At 45.3% G+C, this 23,214-nt stretch overlaps 1 protein-coding gene across 2 annotated transcripts in view; it reads left to right on the forward strand.

Annotated features, from left to right (window-relative positions):
- The window catches only part of pdia5 (protein disulfide isomerase family A, member 5), a 161,436-nt gene that overhangs the window by 32,854 nt on the left and 105,368 nt on the right, over positions 1–23,214 (forward strand). For both annotated transcript variants that reach the window (XR_005459822.1, XM_038790082.1), the window contains exons 4-6: positions 5,449–5,532; positions 8,454–8,499; positions 11,540–11,632. Coding sequence is in view for 1 of the 2 variants with exons in the window: in XM_038790082.1 (XP_038646010.1) it covers positions 5,449–5,532; positions 8,454–8,499; positions 11,540–11,632 (223 nt within the window). In the remaining variant the exon portion in view is untranslated. The remainder of the gene's footprint in view (positions 1–5,448; positions 5,533–8,453; positions 8,500–11,539; positions 11,633–23,214) is intronic.

A 23,214-nucleotide genomic window follows, 5' to 3' on the forward strand; every position in this document is an offset into this window, starting at 1 on the left:
TTAATATATATGACAGACTGCAATGGCCGTAACACAGCCCTGTGGAACATCACTGGAATCTGTTTTCCATTTGAAAAAACATCCATTGATTATTACCCTTTATTTTCTGTCACTTAACCAATTTTGGATCCAATCCGTCATCCCTTGTATCCCCTGAGATCTCATATTTTTATGACCAGTTTCAGGATTTTGATATCAGTGACATAGTTCCAAGTCATGATGGTGAGTGGCTTGTAAGAAAATCTCCGGGTGGTGGTTTCCCTTGCATCTGCTACCCATGTCCTTCTAGGTGGGCGAGGTCGTGGGTTTGGAAGGTGCTGTCAAAGGAGCCTTGGTGAATTGCTGTGGTGCATCTTGTAGATGGGACACACGGCTGCCGCTGTGTATCGGTTGTGGAGATGGTAGATGTTGAAGGTGGGCTGCTTTGCCCTATTTTTGTATCAAGCTTTTGGAGCTGCACTCATCCAGCCAAGTGAGAGTATTCTGTCGCACTTCTGACTTGAGCCTTGTAGATAGTGGGGAGCCGCAAGGTGAATTACTCACTGCAGAAGTCCCAGCCTCTGACCTGCATTTGTAGCCACCGTGTTTACGTGGCTAGTTTATTTCATTTCCTGGCCAATGATAACCCCCAGAATGTTGATTTAATTCTGTTAACCAGCCAGAGATTTTCTTGGCGTGTCGACATATCCCCCATTCTACTTCTCTATTGGCCTTGCTGCTGATTCATTGTTTCACCTTTCCACTTGTGTTTATGTAGACGCACCCGGAGCTTTGTCTGAGACCTGTCTTGACTGGCAAAATGCTTACAGCCAACCTAAGTGATTTAATTTTGTAAATGTAACTATACTTCTGAGTTTTGTAGCATCCCCAGGAATAATATGCTGCTAGAAAGTTCTATGAATGCCTCTTCAGTACAACCTAGTAATCAAAAAAGCTTCCGGGAGCTACAGGTAAAGAGGAGTGTAGGGCTGACAGATAAATAAGGGGAAGTTGTTTCTACCAGCAGGTGGGTTAGTAACCAGAGGACACAGATTTAAGATAATCAGCAAAAGAGCTGGGGAGGAGATGAGAATTGCTTTAATGCAGTGACAGAAGACCTGAATGCATTGTCTAACAGGGTCATCTAAGCAGATTCAGCAGTAACTTCCAAACACAAATTGGATTTTACTTTAAAGGAATAAAGTGGACAATGGGAAAAGAAAAGGGGAGTGGGATTAATTGGGTAGCTTGTTCATTGTTACCAAAACACTAGCTTCACCGGACACGTGGAGCATAAGGGGCAGCACGGTAGCATTGTGGCTAGCACAATCGCTTCACAGCTCCAGGGTCCCAGGTTCGATTCCGGCTTGGGTCACTGTCTGTGCGGAGTCTGCACATCCTCCCTGTGTGTGCGTGGGTTTCCTCCGGGTGCTCCGGTTTCCTCCCACAGTCCAAAGATGTGCAAGTTAGGTGGATTGGCCATGATAAATTGCCCTTAGTGTCCAAAATTGGCCTTAGTGTTGGGTGGGGTTACTGGGTTATGGGAATAGGGTGGAGGTGTTAACCTTGGGTAGGGTGCTCTTTCCAGGAGCCGGTGCAGACTCGATGGGCCGAATGGCCTCCTTCTGCACTGTAAATTCTATGAAAACTCTATAAGCCCAAAAAATAAAAACATGCTTTTTTAAAAAAAAAAACTGACTTTGGGCAACGGTGTAACAACTTAATTCATTGTCACAGACTCGTAGAAAGTTACAGAACTGAGGGAAGCCATTCGGCTAGACATGCCTGTGCTATCTCTTTAGAGGGTGGTTTTGTTTAGTCTCACATGCATGTGTACTTTATAGATTTGAGTCTATGGCATTGATTTAAGCTGTCCTATTTCCTCAAAGTCAGTAAGAGATTCAGTTGTTTTCTACCATTTATATTCTGAAAATGCAGTAAAGTTGGTGCTCTGCCCGCAATGGTGCCAACATCATAAGTGTTCAACCTCTGCACTAGATTTCTTTTACAGCTAAGAACATTAGCTGAAAGATCAAGACTCATTGTGCAGATTAACAGGGTTCGAGAGAATAGGAGAGAAGGTGAGATAAACACACAGTTGTGGGTGGCTGATGTCAAGCTCAAGCTTTGCGTGTCTAGATTGTGAGAAATGGAGGATGAGAGAGGTGAAGAGTTGGCACCATCCTGAAGTTATAGTGATTCAGTGCACTGGATCACGAGATGAATAGCAAATCAACCCATCGCAATCCTCTACCCTCCGACAGCAGTCCTCCCAGCACAGTATCCAGATTTCAGTGTTTGCCTTCATACCATATCCATAGCTGATCTGCTCTTTAGTGTGAGCAAACATTTCCTGGCTTAAGTGCTGTTTGACCTCGTGTCTCTTTTGCCCACTTTAAATTTTTGTATTTACTTTTCCTATTCCATTTCTTAATTTTCAGTGTTTCATTTAATTGGTTTTCTTTTGGGGAGATGAGTGAGGCATGTGCACAATGTATAAAATCTTTTTTTAAAAATAAATTTTGAGTACCCAATTTTTTTAAATTTCCAATAAAGGAGCAATTTAGCGTGGCCAATTCACCTACCCTGCACGTCTTTGGGTTGTGGGACTGTGACCCATGCAAACACGGGGAGAATCATAGAATTTCCAGTGCAGAAGAAGTCCATTCGGCCCATCGAGTCTGCACCGGCCCTTGGCAGGAGCACCCTACATAAGCCCACACCACCACCCTATCCCAGTAACCCCATTTAACCTTTTTGATCACAAGGGCAATTTATCATGGCCAATCCACCTAACCTGAACATCTTTGGACTGTGGGAGGAAACCGGAGCACCCGGAGGAAACCCACGCAGGCACTGGGAGAACGTGCAGACTCTGCACAGACAATGACCCAAGCTGGGAATCGAACCTGGGACCCTGGAGCTGTGAAGCAATGGTGCTAACCACTGTGCTACCGTGCCGCCCGAGAATGTGCAAACTTCACATGGACAGTGACCCAAGGCCGGGATCGAACCCGGCTCCTCAGTGCCATGAGGAGCACTGCTAACCACTGCACCACCGTGCCGCCAGTGTATACAATCTTAACTGATTTTTGATTGCTGAGGTAAGAGTTGCTGCAACACATTGAATGGTGGCGATGACGTGCATTCAAATACGTCATGTATCTTTTTTGTTCCAAATGGAAGCAAACTATTGTGGTTTCCGGAAATATGAAATTAAAGCAGAAAAGTGCTGGAAAAACTCAGCAGATCCGGCTGGAGACTTGACGTTTCAGATCGATGACCTATCGGAGGAACGGAAGGGCCGGTTTTAACCTCGCCTGTGAGGCAGATCCTCCATTACGCTCCATAAACAGCCTCCGTTTCTGTTTCTGATCACTGTTCCCAATGCTGGGAATGCATGCTTGGACACTTGGCTATGGCACTGATGACAATCCCCCACCCTCTCTCTCTTTCTCTCTGCCCCTTACCCCCAACATTCTGGTGGTCAGATATTCTGCCAGCTGTAACACTCATTCATTGAGTAATAACAACTTAAGTGAGATACCAGTGTCAATGTCACAGCCAAGATTCAGCATTCATTTGGTGGTGTGGGAAGTGGGTGGGGAAGCAGGGATAATAGTTTACAACAGTTACATTTTAAGCTTGTACAGAGAGGATAATTTGTTCATACAGCGCAACAGGGAGCAGCACTTAATTTGCCATGCAAATCAATTCTTTTGTTTAACGGTATTCTTCATGCCAAAACGTTGATATTTTACTCGAGTAATGCTGATATTTGAGCATAGTAGACATGGCCCAATAGAGGCCAGTATTTATCAATCAGGAATGTGAACTTGTTATTTTATCCCATCCTACTTGAGCCAGGTACACTGATCAGGGATTTGATCAGCATTGATCAGGGATTTTGTTTGGTGGGGAAAGGTTGGACTGGCTCAGCTTGGATCTACTGGAGTTTAGAAGAATAAGAGGCGACTTGAGGGCTCTTGACTGGGTGGATGTGAAGCGGCGGCGGCATGATAACACAGTGGTTAGCACTGCTGCTTCACAGCGCCAGGGACCCGGGTCGATTCCTGCCTTGAGTTACTGTCTTTGTGGAGTCTGCACGTTCACCCCGTGTCGGCATGGGTTTCCTCCGGGTGCTCTGGTTTCCTCCCACAAGTCCTCAAAGACATGCTTGTTAGGTAATTTGGAATATTCTGAATTCTCTCTCTGTGTAGCCGAACATGCGCCGGAATGTGGTGACTAGGGGATTTTCACAGTAACTTCATTACTTGTGACACTAATACAGATTAGATTATTATTAGGATGTTTCCCCTTTTGGGAGAATCTAGGGGTGGGGGGTGTCACGATTTAAAAATAAGGTGCTGCTCAGTTGAAACAAAGAAGAGGAGAATTTACTTTCTGAAGGAACCCTCTTCAAAAGATGAGCTTAGCCTTTTGAGTATTTTTAAAGCAGAGGTAGACAGATTCTCGATAAGCAAGGGGGTGAAGAGGTTATCGGGATAGGTGAGAATGTGGAGTTGAGACTATCCATTAGATGAGCGATGTTTTTACTGAATGATGGAGCAGGCTCGATGGACCGATGCCTTCTCCTAATTCATATATTTATTCTGTATATATTTATCTTTGAACAGTCTATTTTGGGACATGAATAGGCCATTTAGCTCATCAAAAATTCTAAAGTGCCAGCCATGGCAACAGATCAATAGTTTAATCTTAATTTCCCACTTTCCTTCATATTTCCATTTACTTCTGAAGTAAGTAGCTATCTCCTGCAGAACACCTGGATTGACTACACCTTCCGGGGCAGTGCATGCTAATTTGTTAGTATTTCTTGATATGGTTTTCCAACCACAGGCGTGCTTAATTCCTACCCTGTCAATTCCCTTTGTCATTTCCGTAGCAATTTGCAGTATAGAGACAGGCCATTGGGCTCAACCAGTCTGTACTATTGTTTATGTTCCACTTGAGCCTTCTCCCACCTGTCTTTGTCTAAACTTTTTCTTTTAAGCTCGTCCATTTGCAAAGTGGCAGAGGAGCTTGTGTGGTGTTACTTGAAATGGGGGGGGGGAAAAAAAGTTGTAATGCACAGCAGGTGCATTTTAGAAACTGGATAAGTAGCCGTGTCCAAATTGTTTCCCACAGATTGGCTAATTGCTGCTTCAGTGCCTCTGATTTGCGACAACTGACCTTGATTACCGATGAAATGATAATTGTCTTGCTGTCGCGTCGACGGAGCTCCTCCTGCCAGGCAAGCTTATGGCTGCTACCTGCTGGCAACCTGAGATAGATTAAGCCCAGATATTAGTTTAATCTTCTGCAGCTGAATTTATGAGAACACTTGGCAGACAGCTCTGCGCTTTTAAGAATTTTTGGCTTTTTTTTTGTGGAGGAGGAATTTCAAGTATTGTCGCAGTTAAGAGATTCTCCCATTTGCAGTCAAATCATGCTGCTGTCTTCTTGCAGGAACAGTGAAAGCAGGAAGCTGTGCAAGAAGATGAAAGTGGAACCGGCCTCAAAGAAAAATGGCGTTGAGTTGTTGCATTACAAGTAAGCCGAAACCCAGTCCTTTCAGTGATGAGGGTTAGCATTTCCGACGAGGCGTTTTCTTTTTGTGGGACCACAGTTACTGTTTCGTGCCGTTTTCTCCCGAAGCCACAGATCATCCTCTGACTGAGAGCAGCAGATGGGTGCCTTGCTGCATGACTTCCGCAAGTGTTGCTCTGAAGCCAGCTGCAGTTGCTCTTCCTGTTTTTTTTTATATCTCCTGTCTTCCCAGCTTGGCACTTGCCCATATCAGTGTGGCTCAACGGCGCACGTCAATTGTGGCACACTCTGCCATCATGCTCCTGTAACTTGACATTTGTTTTGAAAAATTGCTTTACCCCTTGTTTTTGTCACCTGTCTTTTATGAAGGCACAGTATTGAGTCGCTGCCTTAAAAAGTAATAAAGAACATAAGAACTAGGAGCAGGAGTAGGCCATCTGGCCCCTCGAGCCTGCTCCGCCATTCAATGAGATCATGGCTGATCTTTTGTGGACTCAGCTCCACTTTCCGGCCCGAACACCATAACGCTTAATCCCTTTATTCTTCAAAAAACTATCTATCTTTACCTTAAAAACATTTAATGAAGGAGCCTCAACTGCTTCACTGGGCAAGGAATTCCATAGATTCACAACCCTTTGGGTGAAGAAGTTCCTCCTAAACTCAGTCCTAAATCTACTTCCCCTTATTTTGAGGCTATGTCCCCTAGTTCTGCTTTCACACGCCAGTGGAAACAACCTGCCCGCATCTATCCTATCTATTCCCTTCATAATTTTAAATGTTTCTATAAGATCCCCCCTCATCCTTCTAAATTCCAACGAGTACAGTCCCAGTCTACTCAACCTCTCCTCATAATCCAACCCCTTCAGCTCTGGAACCTTCCCCCCCCTCACCTTGAACCTATGCCCCTTGTAATTGTCATTTCCACCCTGGGAAAAAGCCTCCAACTGTTTACCCTATCTGTACCCCTAATAATTTTATAAACTTCTATCAGGTCGCCACTCAGCCTCCGTCTCTCTAGAGAGAACAACCCCAGTTTATTCAATATCTCTCCACATAGCTAATACCCTCCATACCAGGCATCATGCTGGTAAACCGTATACGCTCTCCAAAGCCTCCACGTCCTTCTGGTGGTGCGGTGACCAGAATTGGGCAATCAACGTTCTATATAATGGTGACATAATTTTCGAGTTTTTATACTCGATACCCCGTCCTATGAAGGCAAGCATGCCATATGCTTTCTTTACCAACATTTCCACCTGTGCTGTCACTTTTAAGGATCTGTGGACCTGCACACCCTGATCTCTTGCATTTGTCCTGGTTAAATTCCATCTGTCATTTCTCTGCCAATTTTGCAGTCTGTTTATATCCTGTTGTATTCTCCGACAATCTTCATCACTATCCGCAACTCCTGCAATCTTAGTATCATTAGGTGTGCAAGAACCAATTTGTGCACAACAAGGTCCCAGAAACAGCCAGATTGTTGGTTTTAGGTTTCGGTTGAGGCATAAATGTTGGTCAGTACACAGGGAGAACTTGCCATGTTCCTCTTTAAATAGCAGCATGAGATCTTTTAAGTTCACCTGAGAGGACAAGCAGGTCTTGGTCTCGGGGGTGGCGCCTCTAACGGTGCAGCACACCATTTAGCTTGCGTGTTGAAGTCTCGAGTGTGGGACATTCACCTCAACTTTCTAGCTCCGAGGTGAATGTGCTGCCTCTAATCGAGAGCTTTGGTTACTTTGCTGAGCGCTGTCCTTTGGGTGAGAGGCCAGGTAAGTGCCAGCAGGATTTTCGACTGGCGGGACATTATAAGTGATCCTATTCAAACATACACTTTCCATCAGATGCTTAAATGTTGGCTGATATATCACCCCTCTGTAGCTAAATGAGCCATCAAAATGGCTTCATCCCAACCCTGGTTGACTTGCAGCTAGTTCAGAAGGGAACAGGGGTCAGATTTGGGACCTTCCTGCTCTGTTTAACTCGATTGGGTCCACTTGAGCAGAAACCTTACTATACAAGTTATCTCACACCTCCATCCTGGCATGAAAGCAAAGATTAGTACATTACACCTGTCAGCCTTTAAAGAAAACTTAACAAGACATTGACAGGCTATCTGTGCCAAAAGATAATGAGGCTGACGGGCATGAAAGTGAATGATTTTGAAGTCTGACTCAGTGTTTTAAGTCCTTCTACATGGGTCCTATTTCTCAAGATATGGTGCGGTCTGTTTTATTGAAGAAGGCGCTACACTTAGTTATTGGGGTAAGTTGGATTATGTGCTGAAGAAAGGCATAACTGAAATCCTCAGCCAATCGTACTCGGCCCTGCTTATGAAGTAATCAAAGTATATGAGAGATTGGTTCATACCAAGAATCATTAAACATTGTTTTTGAAAAAAAATAGTTTTCTGTCTCGTTGTCCTTTCCCATGCTGTACTTACGTTTGGCAGGTGGTTACCCACCCTGAACAGCTATTTAAATAGCCACACATGAGCATAGATTGTTCAGTGGTGTTCAGCCATCATGGTTAAGCAGCTGAAAGCACTTGGAGCAGGGATTTCTGGACAGTGATCCCTGGACATAATGGGTGTACTCCATGTTCTTTCCCCTGTCAAGCTCAGGAACGCTGTCTTCACAGTAAATACTCTCTTGCCAACCCAGCTGATGCTGGTGCTAATGGTGTATTTAACTTCAATTTAGAACATGCAATAGTTAGAGCCAATTCCAGGGCATCTCACTCTGAGAAACTGGTTGAATCACTTCTTGCCATTTTGAAGATATGCCAGATGGGTGTTTGCGTCTCTTAATCGGTGTCTCTGTTTTGAGGAGAACAATGAGAGGGAAGTTGTATTCGTTTTTCAAGGGAGAAGGATGTTGATAATTGTGCTGCAAGGTACTGATATCTGCCTGTTTCTGACTGCCTAGGGACGGAGCTTTCCATGTTGAATATGAAAGGCCTGAAACATTCAAGGTAATAAATGTTTCTTCCAAGCGTCTGTGGTCATTTATATGCCGCTTTACCTCCACATGATTAATTGGACGGTGCATTGTCTTATATTTGGAATATCTTTGGCTACAAGTCTTGATGTGTTGGGCTTGAGGGAGCGTGAATTGCTCAAGCGATTGCCTTCTTCAAATACTCTTGTTTTGGTTAATTTCAGTCAGTGAAGCTCCAGTGTATAAATCGGACTTGCATTTGTCATTTTGGTTTACGGAAAAGAACCGAGCGATGAACCAGTTTTCCCTCTAACCTATGTGGCCACGCAACAAAACGAAAGACCCCGTGCACACTGGTCAGTTCTTCCACAACCGAGCTCTCCAACTAAAAATTCAGAGGTTCCATTGGCAATTACTGTGGCCAAGTGGTTCCTTTGGGTGAGTCTCTGCTTCATTTGCAAGTGACAATGCTTTCACCTCTATGCTGTAAGAACACTTTACCAAGTGCCCTCCATGTATGTTCGCAAGCATACATGGGCACATGCGCACGCACCACGCATGCATGTTATACACAAACGCCATGTGCACTCTTAGCTTTATTGCTAATCCCTGAACAATCTCCAGCAGAGAAACGGGAATAATAAATTCCTTTGGCTTGTGTTTCTCATCTGTGTTGTTTAACCTCACTGCCCTCTCTCGCAGTTGTACAATTAGCTTGCTGCAATCTATTGTAGTCTGACTCCCAGTTCACTTCATAATAGTGCAATTGTTTGAGCAGTATTTCTGAAAAACCTAATCCGCCTATCAGTGGATGTCCCCACTATTGTGGCTATGTAGAAAATAAAAATTCCCGTTTCCAGCTGTTCCAAGTCATTGATGAAAAATGCTACGTGCAATCATGACTATAAACTTTTAAATAAGGGTGAGATGTGGGATAGGTAGCAAACCCCAAGCTACTGTTGACTCCTCAATGACTCGCTCAAGGTTGACCCAGAGCTTTGGGTGAAGTTTTCCTGAGTTACCTCTTGTCCCAGCGGGGCATCAAATTTTCTTCCTTATTCTCCTGAAATTGTGAACTCCTGCCAGGAAATGTTTACATGCACCGTCATCCAGTAATTGATCCAGTTGTCCACTCGTCATGTGAATCTAGTGGCAGTAAACCTTGGCAGCTATTCAGCCGTGGAGGTGGTTGTATATGAGCCTGATCTGCCCGTCCCTATCAGCCACGCATGCCTTGTACAATAGACATCTCTGGATATCGAGGGAAAGCTGGCTGTTAGTTTTATTGTCACCCTGCTCCTCCACATCCCTGACTTGCTGAAGCCAATTGGTACCTGGGCTGAAATCAGCTAATCCTAGCACAAGACAAACCTGCCTTTTTGCACTTCTCTCTCTCTCTCTCTCTCTCTCTCTCTCTCTCTCTCTCTCTCTCTTTCCACCCCCCCCCCCCCCCCCCCCAACCGTTCGAATAGGAATATTTTAAAAGCTGCGGAAGAGACCCAACCAACCTTGCCCAGTAGTTTTTGTTTAAAAAGGAAAGTCCATGTAAAACTGGGCAACGAGGTGTTTAATGTAAAGATCTAAAGGCAGGAGGTGTTAAAATTACATCCCTTTTTATGGTTGAAGATAAACCACATCACAATAGCGGATGTCATTCAGTTAACTTGACTCAATACAGATGTTGTGTAAGATGTATAGTTTCCGTGACAGTCAGGTTGCAACATGGCCTGAGGTAAACCACATTTGCTTATTTTTGTTTTGGTTTTAAATTTAGAGTACCCAATTTCTTTTTTTCCAATTGAGGGGCAATTTAGTGTGGCTAATTCACCTAGGATGTACATCTTTGGGTTGTGTGGGGTGAAATCCACACAGATACGGGGAAAATGTGCAAACTCCACACTGACAGCGGGCTGGGATCGAACCTGGGTCCGCGGTGCCGTGAGGCAACAGTGCTACCCACTGGGCCACCTTGCTTTTTTTTTGTACATGTCTTTTAAAATGACAATGCTTCAGAATGTTTGCCCTTTTGCGACCCAGCTTCCGTATTTGCATAAGTAAAGTTCACATTTGGTCCATCCAAAATCTACAATCTGCCTGCTGCCACGTGAAACCCTCCTGCACTGCCGCAACATCTGATTTTTAAAAAATGTATTAATATCCTTGAATGATTTCCAAAGTTGCCCAGTCATAAACCTATTTTATTTGCTGATCACTTACCACCATGAAGAGCCCTCTGTTATCACTCCTAAATTGTCCTCTCCACTGTTCTTCTGCCCTCCTTTCACCGCCCTCCCTCCTGCCCACTACCTTTGCTTCCCATTCTCCCACTGATTTAGTGTTCGAGTTTTTTTTCCAATTGTTTACGATCTTTAAACAACTCTCTCTCTCTCTCTCCTGAGTTAAAGTTTTGAATCTTTCTTGGTACATCCCCTGGGGATTCCCACTCTCTGGCTCTTTTACAGAATGTCTGTGAAAGGTCTGGTGGTCTAGCTCACGAGTGTACTAATGCCCAGTGACTGGAGAATGGTGGTATTCAGGCTCTGGTGGCAGGGGTATCTTGGCAGCCGGCTGCAGAGCAGTAATCCTTGCGTCATAGCAAAAACTACTTTCTGGCAAAAACCAGCTTTCGAGCAGAACTCTGCGCTTGATGCCGGGAAGCTTGCAAAAGCGGCCACCGTTTTTTTTTTTTGCATGCAGTTTAACACTTGCAAACTGAGCCCTAATTGGAATTTCCTCTGTTCGTTGGAAGCGGGAGTGTTCTGGCTGGGGGGGCGTCGGATGGTAACCCGATTCATACGTTTCTTGCTGAAACCTCATCTGTTGGCCTGTTCCATGTTGTAATGCTTGATGTAATCTCCTCCCCATCCCCTGCCAGTCTGTGAGAAACCTCTTTGGGACCAGGCTGGAATAAGCACAATACCACTGATGAGCCCAAGAAGTTTTAGATGCAAATAGTCTTTTCTTTTCCTTTAATCCTCCATGCCACCACAAATAATTTGTGTATTCAAAACTTGAGGTTCTGCTCCTGAGCTTTGAAACTCATGAACTCTGCACTCTTTTCTGATTGTTCACAGTCAATGGTGGCATTTATGAGGGATCCGGAGGGTGCTCCATTGTGGGAGGAGAATCCCGAAGCAAAGGATGTGGTTCACATTGACAGTGAGAAGGTTTGACACTATTCCTGATAATGGACTTGGCTGGGAAATAGGATACTCAATGGTGATAATAATGCTGCTTTATTTTATTTGTGCGCACGAGAATGTGAGTGCTGTCAAGTGTTTTAGATCGTTGCATAAAGGACATGTAGTGCATGCAACACGGTGTGACCTTGCTTTATCTGTTTTTTAAAAAGGCAGTTCTTGGAATGGTCTATGTGTCCATGCGGAAGGTTTCAAGAAAGAAATGTAAATGCATATTGTGATTTAATGCTAATGTGGTGTTAAAAAGTAATTTTTTAATGCTGGAAATCTGAAGTAGCAACATCGAGGGCCGAAGGGCCTGTACTGCGCTGTAATGTTCTATGTTCTTTGGAAAGTCACAATAAGATGATCACAAAACCACAGAGATTTGCAGCACAGTAGGATGGGATTGTTATTTGGAGTACTATGTGTCAATATTCCTTCTGGGAAACTGCCCCAAGCAACCTCCCGCTTAACATGAAAGCCAAATACGGCAGATGCTGCAAATCTGGAAAAAAAAATGGAAATGCTGGAGATAGAATAGAATCCCTACGGTGCAGAAGGAGGCCATTCGGCCCATCTGATCGCCACCGACCCTCTGAAAGAGCACCCTACCTAGGCCCTTTCACCCACCCTTTGGATGCGTAGTGACAATTTGGAACGGCCAATCCGCCTGACCTGAGCATCTTAATAATCTTTATTGTGACAAGTAGGCTTACATTAACACTGCAAAGAAGTTACTGTGAAAATCCCCTAATCGCTACATTCCAGCACTTGTTCAGGTACACACAGGGAGAATTCAGAAGGTTGGGTGGGGTTACTAGGTTACGGGGATATGTGCTTAAGTAGGGTATTCTTTCCAAGGGCTGGCGCAGACTCGATGGGCCAAATGGCCGCCTTCTGCACTGTAAATTCTATGATGGCCTTTCATCAGAGCCCATTCATGTCAATGATCATGTTCCACGCAAGCCTGCACCCATTTCTTCAACTTGGCCAACTTGCTGTCAATGTTTACATTTCTATGGTGTTGGGGGGGGGGGGAAGAAGAGAGAGAAGATTTAAAAACTTTACAGACAGCTAAAATGACATCAAAGGGTAAATTTCTTGGACCTAAAACAAAACTTCTCTCAGCCCAACTGTGCTCGAAGCCCAACCACAGAGTGTATCACAGTCAGCTGGAAGACCAGATAAATGTCTCAAGTAAAATCTGAGAAACCACGGAAATGGAGGCACAGATATCGCACTGCTGACCACAACACGTCCTGTACATGCTGTACAATTCATTTTGAGCAGTCTTTGGACATTCATAAGGTCCTTTTAAACAATTAATACTTTCCTTTGATATTGGAATAGCTGTTTCCTTGTGCAGTCTACGCAGGGGGAGGCTTCCTATTGGGGTGAGGAGATGCACAAATGCTGTGAGGGATTACGTGTTTAATGTATATAATAATCTTTATTGTCACACGGTTCTAGACAGCCTTCTTCGAGGCAATGTCCATGGTTGTGGATGTAAGGGTGGAGCCCTGCCCGAGAGTAGTAGTCTTCAGGGTATCAGACCAGCCAGAACTCCATATGGGGAAGAGGGCTGACGCCCTGGCCTTTGCTTCCCTCAATGCCCGCCGGAGAATCCTGCTCGGCTGGCGATGAGCAGCACCACCCACAGCTGCGGTCTGGCTGGCAGACCTATTGGAACTTCTGTTTGAAGCCAACAGCTGTGGGGGTGGGGGGATGCACGGGAGCCACCAGGGCTACAGAAAGCAGGCAGGAACGAGAAGGGGGCAACGGGGAAGAGACCCAAGGAAACGCCAAAGGGGAGCCAGGGGCGAGACTGACACGGGGACCAGAGGGTCCATCACAAAACCTTAAGAATAAGATAAACGCCAAACAAACCACCTATGGTGAAAGAAAGGGCCTAGGATGGGACCCGGAGACAGCAGGGAGTAGAGTGTGGGGGGGGGGGGGGGATGCATGGAAGGGTTTGAATACAAATGCGAGGTATTGGTGATACCTGGCAGAAATTTATAATAATTATTGTCACAAGTAGGCTTTCATTAACACTGCAATTAAGTTACTGTGAAAAGCCCCTAGTTGCCACACTCTGGCTCCCGTTCGGGTACACAGAGGGAGAATTCAGAATGTTCAATTTACCTAACGTCGCGTGTTTCGGGACTTGTGGGAGGAAACCGGAGCACCCAGAGGAAACCCACGCAGACACGAGGAGAACGTGCCGATTGCACACAGACAGTGACCCAAGCTGGAATCGAACCTAGGACCCTGGAGCTGCGAAGCAACCGTGCTAACCACTGTGCTACCATGCCACCCATTTTTGGGATGTGCCAGCATTTATTTCCTATCCCTAATTGCCCTTGCACAGAGTGGGTTGCTCAGCAATTTGAGCAGACATTTAAGAATCAACCACCGTTGTTGCGGATGTGGAGTCACATGTAGGCCAGTCCAGGTAAGGACAACAGATTTCTTGCCTTTAAGGCCATTAGTAAACCAAATGGGTTTTTACACCAATCAACAATGGTTTCATGGTCACCATTCAACTTTTAATTTCAGATTTTTACTGAATTCTAATTTCACCATTCCTATGGCTCTCTGGATGGCTAGTCCAGTGGCAATACCGCTACACCACCACCTCCCACAGGTCGGCCAGTATGTGGGATAGCGACTGATTAGGACTTGGTGTGAGGTTACAGGCAGCGGAGTTTTCAATGATTTCACTTTTCTAGCAGGGAGAAGATAACCGCAAGAATCTTTGAGATCGTAGCACAGTCTACAGTCATAAACAACTACGAAACAACACCCGGACGCCTTGTTCATCGTGGCCGGGGACTTCAACAAGGCCAACCTCAAGAGTGTACTGCCAAAATCCACCAGCACATATCCTGTCCTACCAGGGGTAACAACACTCTTGACCACTGCTGCTCAAAAAAATCAAGGGCGCCTACCGTTCCATCCCCCGATCGGACTTTGGGAAATCAGACCATAAGACGGTGCTCCTTCTCCCGGCATACAAGCAGAAACTCAAGCGGGAGTATCCAGCTAAGAAGGTTGCGTAGTACTGTTCCGAAGAAACAGAAGAGCTCCTATGTGATTGCTTGGAGACAGTGGACTGGTCCATATTTAAGAATTCAGCAACCAACTTAAATGAGTATGGCACCACCGTCACAGACTTCATCAGCAAATGTGTTGGCGACTGCCTGCCAAAGAAAGCAATGCGTACGTTCCCCAACCGGAAACCATGGCTCAGTGGCGAGATTGATTCCCTACTGAAGGACAGGTCTGAGGCGTTCAAATCAGGCGACCCTGACCTATACAAGAAATCAAGGTTCTATCTCTGCAAAGCTAACCGAGCTGCCAAGAGAGAATATCAGACCAAGCTAGAGTCACAAACTAGCACAACATAACGGGCTACAAAGCGAAGCTGAGCAGTATCTCCAGCGGCAGCGCACCCCTCCCCAATGAACTCAATGCATTCTATGCTCAGTTCGAGCATGGAACCAACGATCCGCTGTCGAGTGCCCCAGCAGCTCATAACACACCCATACCCACCATCACAGCTTCCGAAGTCAGATCGCCTTTCCTGAAAGTGAACCCTCGGAAGGCGACGGACTCGGCATACAAGCAGAAACTCAAGCGGGAGAATCCAACTAAGAAGGTCGTGCAGTGCTGGTCCGAGGAAACAGAAGAGTCCTAAGTGACTGCTTGGAGACAGTGGACTGGTCCCTGGTTGTGCACTGAGAGCCTGCATGGACCAGCTGACAGATGTGCTCGCGGACATCTTTAACCTGTCCCTACTCCGCTCCAAGGTTCCCACCTGCTTCAAGAAGACCACCATCATACCAGTGCCAAAGAAGAACCAGGCAACGTACCTCAATGACTACCGTCTCGTGGCCCTGACTTCAGTCATAATGAAGTTCTTTGAGAGGTTGTTCATGAAGGGCATCACCTCCATACTCCAGAACGCCTTGATCCACTGCAATTTGCATACCGTCGCAACCGGTCCACAGCAGATGCCGTCTCTCACGCCCTACACTCATCCCTAGAGCATCTCGACACCAAGGACTCCTACATCAGACTTCTATTTATTGACTACAGCTCCGCCTTCAACACCATAATCCCAGCCAAGCTCATATCAAAGCACCAAAACCTAGGACTTGGCTCCCCACTTTGCAACTGGATCCTCGATTTTCTGACCAACAGACCACAATCAGTAAGAATGAACAACAACACCTGCTCCACAATAGCCCTCAACACCGGGGTCCCGCAAAGCTGTGTACTTAGCCCCCTACTCTACTCCCTGTACACACACAACTGCGTGCCAAAAATTGGTTCCAACTCCAACTACAAGTTTGCTGCCGATCCGACCATAGTGGGCCGGATCTTGAACAGCGACGAGTCAGAATACAGGAGGGAGATAGAAAACCTAGGGGAGTGATGCAGCGACAACAATCTATCCCTCAACGTCAGCAAAACTAAAGAGCTGGTCATTGACTTCAGGAAGCAAAGTGCTGTACACATCCCTGTCAGCATCAATGGGGCCGAGGTGGAGATGGTGAGCAGTTTCAAATTCCTCGAGGTACACATCTCCAAAAATCGGTCCCGGTCCACCCACGTTGACGCTACCACCAAGAAAGCACTAAAACTAAAGAAATTTGGCATGTCCACATTAAATCTTAGTAACTTTTACAGGTGCACCATAGAAAGCATCCTATCTGGCTGCATCCCAGCCTGGTACAGCAACTGCCCGGCCCAAGACCGCATGAAACTTCAGAGAGTCGTGAACACAGCCCAGTCCATCACATGAACCTGCCTCCCATCCATTGACTCCATTTATATCTCCCGCTGTCGGGGGGAAAGCGGGCAGCATAATCAAAGATCCCTCCCATCTGGCTAAAAAAGTCTGAGAACACCCACGAACAGACTCAAAAACAGCTTCTTCCCCACTGTTACCAGACTCCTAAACGCCCCTCTTATGGACTGACCTCATTAACACTACACCCTGTCTGCTTCATCTGATGCCGGTGTTATGCAGTTACATTGTGTACCTTGTGTTGCCCTATTATGTATTTTCTTTTATTTCCTTTTCTTTTCATGTACTTAATGATCTGTTGAGCTGCTCGCAGAAAAATACTTTTCGCTCTACCTTGGTACACGTGACAATAAACAAGATCCAATCCAACAGTGGTTAGTACTGTTGCTTCATAGTGCAGGGACCCAGGTTCGATTCCCAGCTTGGGTCACTGCCTGTGCGGAGTCTGCACGTTCTCCCTGTGTCTGTGTGGGTTTCTGCCCACAGTCCCTAAATACGTGCTTGTGAGGTGAATTGGACATTCTGAATTCTCCCTCCGTGTACCCAAACAGACGCGGTAATGTGAAGACTGTAGGTTTTTCACAGTAACTTCATTGTTAATGTAAGCCTATTTGTGAGACTAATAAAGACTATAATGATTATCCAGCTAATGAGGTCCAGCTTTTGGTGTTTCTGTACACCTGTAATTCAGAATGCAGTTTTACTGATGACTGAAGTCAGTATTTTAAAGTCGAAGGGCAGGAACTGAAGAATTTATATTGGGGAGGCGACTGTTTGAAGATAAATCAACATGTGACATCTGGCATGTGGGAGTCTTTCAAAAGTCAGTTGATTAGAATTCAGGACTGGCATGTTCCTGTGAGGATGAAGGATAAGTTTGGAAAGTTTCAGGAACCTTGGGTAATAAGGGATATAAGAACATAAGAAATAGGAGCAGGAGTAGGCCATCTGGCCCCTCGAGCCTGCTCCGCCATTCAATGAGATCATGTCTGATCTTTTGTGGACTCAGCTCCACTTTCCGGCCCGAACACCATAACCCTTAATCCCTTTATTCTTCAAAAAACTATCTATCTTTACCTTAAAAACATGTAATGAAGGAGCCTCAACTGCTTCACTGGGCAAGGAATTCCATAGATTCACAACCCTTTGGGTGAAGAAGTTCCTCCTAAACTCAGTTCTAAATCTACTTCCCCTTATTTTGAGGCTATGCCCCCTAGTTCTGCTGTCACCCGCCAGTGGAAACAACCTGCCCACATCTATCCTATCTATTCCCTTCATAATTTTAAATGTTTCTATAAGATCCCCCCTCATCCTTCTAAATTCCAACGAGTACAGTCCCAGTCTACTCAACCTCTCCTCATAATCCAACCCCTTCAGCTCTGGGATTAACCTAGTGAATCTCCTCTGCACACCCTCCAGCGCCAGTACGTCCTTTCTCAAGTAAGGAGACCAAAACTGAACACAATACTCCAGGTGTGGCCGCACTAACACCTTATACAATTGCAACATAACCTCCCTAGTCTTAAACTCCATCCCTCTAGCAATGAAGGACAAAATTCCATTTGCCTTCTTAATCACCTGTTGCACTTGTAAACCAACCTTCTGTGACTCATGCACTAGCACACCCAAGTCTCTCTGAACAGCGGCATGCTTTAATATTTTATCGTTTAAATAATAATCCCGTTTGCTGTTATTCCTACCAAAATGGATAACCTCACATTTGTCAACATTGTATTCCATCTGCCAGACCCGAGCCCATTCACTTAACCTATCCAAATCCCTCTGCAGACTTCCAGTATCCTCTGCACTTTTCGCTTTACCACTCATCTTAGTGTCATCTGCAAACTTGGACACATTGCCCTTGGTCCCCAACTCCAAATCATCAATGTAAATTGTGAACAATTGTGGGCCCAACACGGATCCCTGAGGGACACCACTAGCTACTGATTGCCAACCAGAGAAACACCCATTTATCCCAACTCTTTGCTTTCTATTAATTAACCAATCCTCTATCCATGCTACTACTTTACCCTTAATGCCATGCATCTTTATCTTATGCAGCAACCTTTTGTGTGGCACCTTGTCAAAGGCTTTCTGGAAATCCAGATATACCACATCCATCGGCTCCCCGTTATCTACTGCACTGGTAATGTCCTCAAAAAATTCCACTAAATTAGTTAGGCACGACCTGCCTTTTACGAACCCATGCTGCGTCTGCCCAATGGGACAATTTCTATCCAGATGCCTCGCAATTTCTTCCTTGATGATAGATTCCAGCATCTTCCCTATTACCGAAGTTAAACTCACTGGCCTATAATTTCCTGCTTTCTGCCTACCTCCTTTTTTAAACAGTGGTGTCACGTTTGCTAATTTCCAATCCACCGGGACCACCCCAGAGTCTAGTGAATTTCGGTAAATTATCACTAGTGCATCTGCAATTTCCCTAGCCATCTCTTTTAGCACTCTGGGATGCATTCCATCAGGGCCAGGAGACTTGTCTACCTTTAGCCCCATTAGCTTGCCCATCACTCCCTCCTTAGTGATAACAATCGTCTCAAGGTCCTCACCTGTCATAGCCTCATTTCTATCAGTCACTGGCATGTTATTTGTGTCTTCCACTGTGAAGACCGACCCAAAAAACCTGTTCAGTTCCTCAGCCATTTCCTCATTTCCCATTATTAAAACTCCCTTCTCATCCTCTAAAGGACCAATATTTACCTTAGCCACTCTTTTTTGTCTTATATATTTGTAAAACCTTTTACTGTCTGTTTTTATATTCTGAGCAAGTTTACTCTCATACTCTATCTTACTCTTCTTTATAGCTTTTTTAGTAGCTTTCTGTTGCCCCCTAAAGATTTCCCAGTCCTCTAATCTCCCAGCAATCTTTGCCACTTTATATGCTTTTTCCTTCAATTTGATACTCTCCCTTATTTCCTTAGATATCCACGGTCGATTTTCCCTCTTTCTTCCGTCCTTCCTTTTTGTTGGTATAAACCTTTGTTGAGCACTGTGAAAAATCGCTTGGAAGGTTCTCCACTGTTCCTCAACTGTTCCACCATAAAGTCTTAGCTCCCAGTCTACCTTAGCTAGTTCTTCTCTCATCCCCTTGTAATCTCCCTTGTTTAAACACAAAACACTAGTATTTGAATTGAGTATTGTGAGGATGGTTCAAAAAGAAAAGCATTCGTAAGGTCCAGAAGGCTGAGAACAGACAAAGCCCTTGGAGAATACAAGGAAAGTTGGAAGGAGCTTAAGCAAGTCATTGGCAAACAGGATTACGGAAAATTCCAAGGAATTTTCGACGTGTATATAAAGAGCAAGATGATAACCAGGGAAAGTTGGCCCACTCGAGGTCAGAGGAGGGAATCTATGCGTGCAGCCAGAGGAAATGGGCGAGTACTAAATGGGTGCTTTACATCAGTATTCACCAAAGAGAAGGACTTGGTGGATGATAAGTCTGGGGAAGGGTGTGTCGATAGTCTGGGTCATGTTGATATCAAAAATGCAGTGTTGGGCGTCATAAAATGCATTAGATATGTCGCCAGGGCCTGATGGGATCTCCCCCAGAATACTGAGGGGGGCAAGAGAGGAAATTGCTGGAACCTTGACAGCAATCTTTGTATCCTCATTGGCTACAGGTGAGATTTGAATTTACATAGAATTACATAGAATTTACAATGCAGAAGGAGGCCATTCGGCCCATCGAGTCTGCACCGGCCCTTGGAATGAGCGCCCTACTTAAGCCCATACCTCCACCCTATACCCATAACTAGTAACCCCACTGAACGATTTTTGGACATTAATGGCAATTTAGAACGGCTGAGGAAGTGAACAAACGAACAGGGTGGACTTTAGGACCATGAGGGTACTGTGTTCACACGGCCAATCCACCTAACCTACACATCTTTGGACTGTGGGAGGAAACTGGAGCACCTGGAGGAAACCCATGCAGACATGGGGAGAATGTGCAAACTCCACACAGTCCGTGAGCAAGCTGGGAATCGAACCTGAGACCCTGGCACTGTGAAGCAACCGTGCTAACCGTTGTGCTACTGTGCCGCCCATACCCTTAATAAAAGCAAATTACTGCGGATGCTGGAGTCTGAAACCAAAAGAGAAAATGCTGGAAAATCTCAGCAGGTCTGGCAGCATCTGTAGGGAGAGAAATGAGCTAACGTTTTGAGTCCAGATGACCCTTTGTATCGGCAGATATCCTTCTCTGAAGGATACTAGTAAACCAGATGGCATTTTGCAACAATCGGCAATGGTTTCATGGTCGACAATAGACTTAATTCCAGATTTTAAAAAATTTAATTCAAATTTTACTATCTGTTCCGGGGGGGGGATTTGATTTATTGTCACGTGTACCGAGATATAGTGAAAAAATACTATTCTGCATGCAGTCCACACAGATCATTCCATACATGAAAAAACATAGGACATATGATAAATACACAATGTAAATACATTGGCACAGGCATCGGGTGAGTATAATACTCAGTAGAGTAGATGTGTAGAGAGATCAGCTCAGTCCATAAGAGGGTCATTCAGGACACTGGTAAAAGAAGAAGCTGTTTTTTGAATCTGTTAGTGCGTGTTCTCAGGCTTTGCATCTCCTGCCCGATGGAAGAAGTTGGAAGAGAGAATAACACGGGTGGGCGGGGTCTTTGATTATGTTGCTTGCTTTCCCAAGGCAATGGGAGATGTAGACAGTCAATGGATGGGTGGCGGGTTCGCATGATGGACTGGGCTATGTTGACTATTCCCGGTAGTTTCTTACTGTCTTGGGCCAAGCAGTTACCATACCAGGCTGTGATGCAGCCAGATAGGATGCTTTCTATGGTGCATCTGTAGAAGTTGGGAAGAGTCAATGTGGACATGCCAAATTTCCTTCGTTTCCTGAGGAAGTATAGGCGCTGTTATGCTTTTTTGGCCGTAGCGTCAAAGTGGGTGAACCAGGACAGGTTGTGGTGATGTGCACACCTAGAGTTTGAAACTGTCAACCATCTCCACCTCAGCCCCGTTGATGCTGACAGGGGTGTGTACAGTACTTTGCATCCTGAAGTCAATGACCAGCTCTTTAGTTTTGTTGATGTTGGGGGAGAAATTGTTGTTGCTGAACCACTCCACTAGGTTCTCTATCTCCCTCCTGTACTCTGACTCAGAGGACTGGAGAATTGCCAATGTTGTTCCTTTGCTTAAGAAAGGTAGCAGGGATTTTAGACCGGTGAGCCTTGCGTCAGTGGTAGGGAAATTATTGAGGAAGATTCTTGGGGACAGGATTTGCTCACATTTGGAAACAAATGGATTTATTAATGATGGGCAGCATGGCTTTGTGAAGGGAGGTGTTGTGTCTCTCTACTTGATCAAGTTATTTTATGAGGAAGTGTCCAAGATGATGGAAGATAGGTCAGTGGATGTTGTCTACAGGGACTTTGACAAGTTGCAAAAGGTGAAGTCACATTGGATTAGAGGTGAGCTAGCAAGATGGAACAGAACTGGCAGTCATAGAGGACAGAGGGTAGCGGTGGACGGGTGCTTTTCTGATTAGAAAGCTGTGACCAGTGGTGTTTCCTGGGATCAGTGCTGGGACCTTTGTTGTTCATAGTATATCTAAATGATTTGGAGAAAAATGTAGTTGGTCTAATTAGTAAGTTTGTGGACGACACAAAGATTGGTGGAGTTGTGGATAGTGAAGCGTATTGTCAGAGTATACAGCAGTATATCGATCAGTTGGAGACTTGGGCGGAGAAATGGCAGATGGAGTTTAATCTGGACAGATGTGACGTAATGCATTTTAGAAGGTCTAATAGAGGTGGGAATTGTACAGTGAATGGCAGAACCCTTAGGGGTGTTGACGGGCAGAGAGATCTGGGCGTACAGACCCACAGATCACAAAGTGGCAATGCAGGTGGATAAAGTAGTCAAGGCATACGGCATGCTTGCCTTCATCGATCAGGGCAGTGAGTATAAAAATTGGCAAGTCATGCTGCAGCTGTACAGAACCATATTTGAAGTATTGCGTACAATTCTGGTCACCTCGCCGCACTACCAGAAGGATGTGAAGGCTTTGGAGAGGGTACAGTCGAGGTTTACAGGATGTTGCCTGGTCTGGAGGGTATTAGCTATGAGGAAAGGTTGGGATAAATTCATTGTTTTGGAATGAGAGATTGAGGGGCGACCTGATATGGTCCACAAAATTGTGGGGGAAATGGACAGAATGGATAGTCAAGCTGCTGCTTCTCAGGGCGGAAAATCAATTGGGTTTAAGGTGTGAGGGGGAAAGTTTTTTACATAAGAGGGCGGTGACTGCTGGGAGAGGAGGTGGAAGCAGTTGCGATAGTGCCGTTTAAGAGGCATCTTGATGAATACAGGAATAGAGGGATATAGACCCTGGAAGTGCGGAAGGTGTTGGTTTAGATAGGCATCCTGATTGGCTCAGGCTTGGAGGCCCTGTTCCTGTGCTGTAATGTTCTTTGTCGCAACCACAAAGGAATTGTGTGTTTTTCTATGTCAGCATTGGCTGAGTGGCAGCACACTGTTCCAAATTAGAAGGTCTGGATCCAAGACCCACTTCTGAGACTTGAGCCGGCAATACTTAATGAAATGAAAATCGCTTATTGTCGCGAGTAGGCTTCAATGAAGTTACTGTGAAAAGCCCCTAGTCGCCACATTCCGGCGCCTGTCCGGGGGAGGCTGGTAAGGGAATCGAACCGTGCTGATGGTCTGCTTTAAAAGCCAGCGATTTAGC

Source organism: Scyliorhinus canicula, chromosome 2 (genome assembly GCF_902713615.1).
Source record: "Scyliorhinus canicula chromosome 2, sScyCan1.1, whole genome shotgun sequence".
Taxonomy (NCBI): domain Eukaryota; kingdom Metazoa; phylum Chordata; class Chondrichthyes; order Carcharhiniformes; family Scyliorhinidae; genus Scyliorhinus; species Scyliorhinus canicula.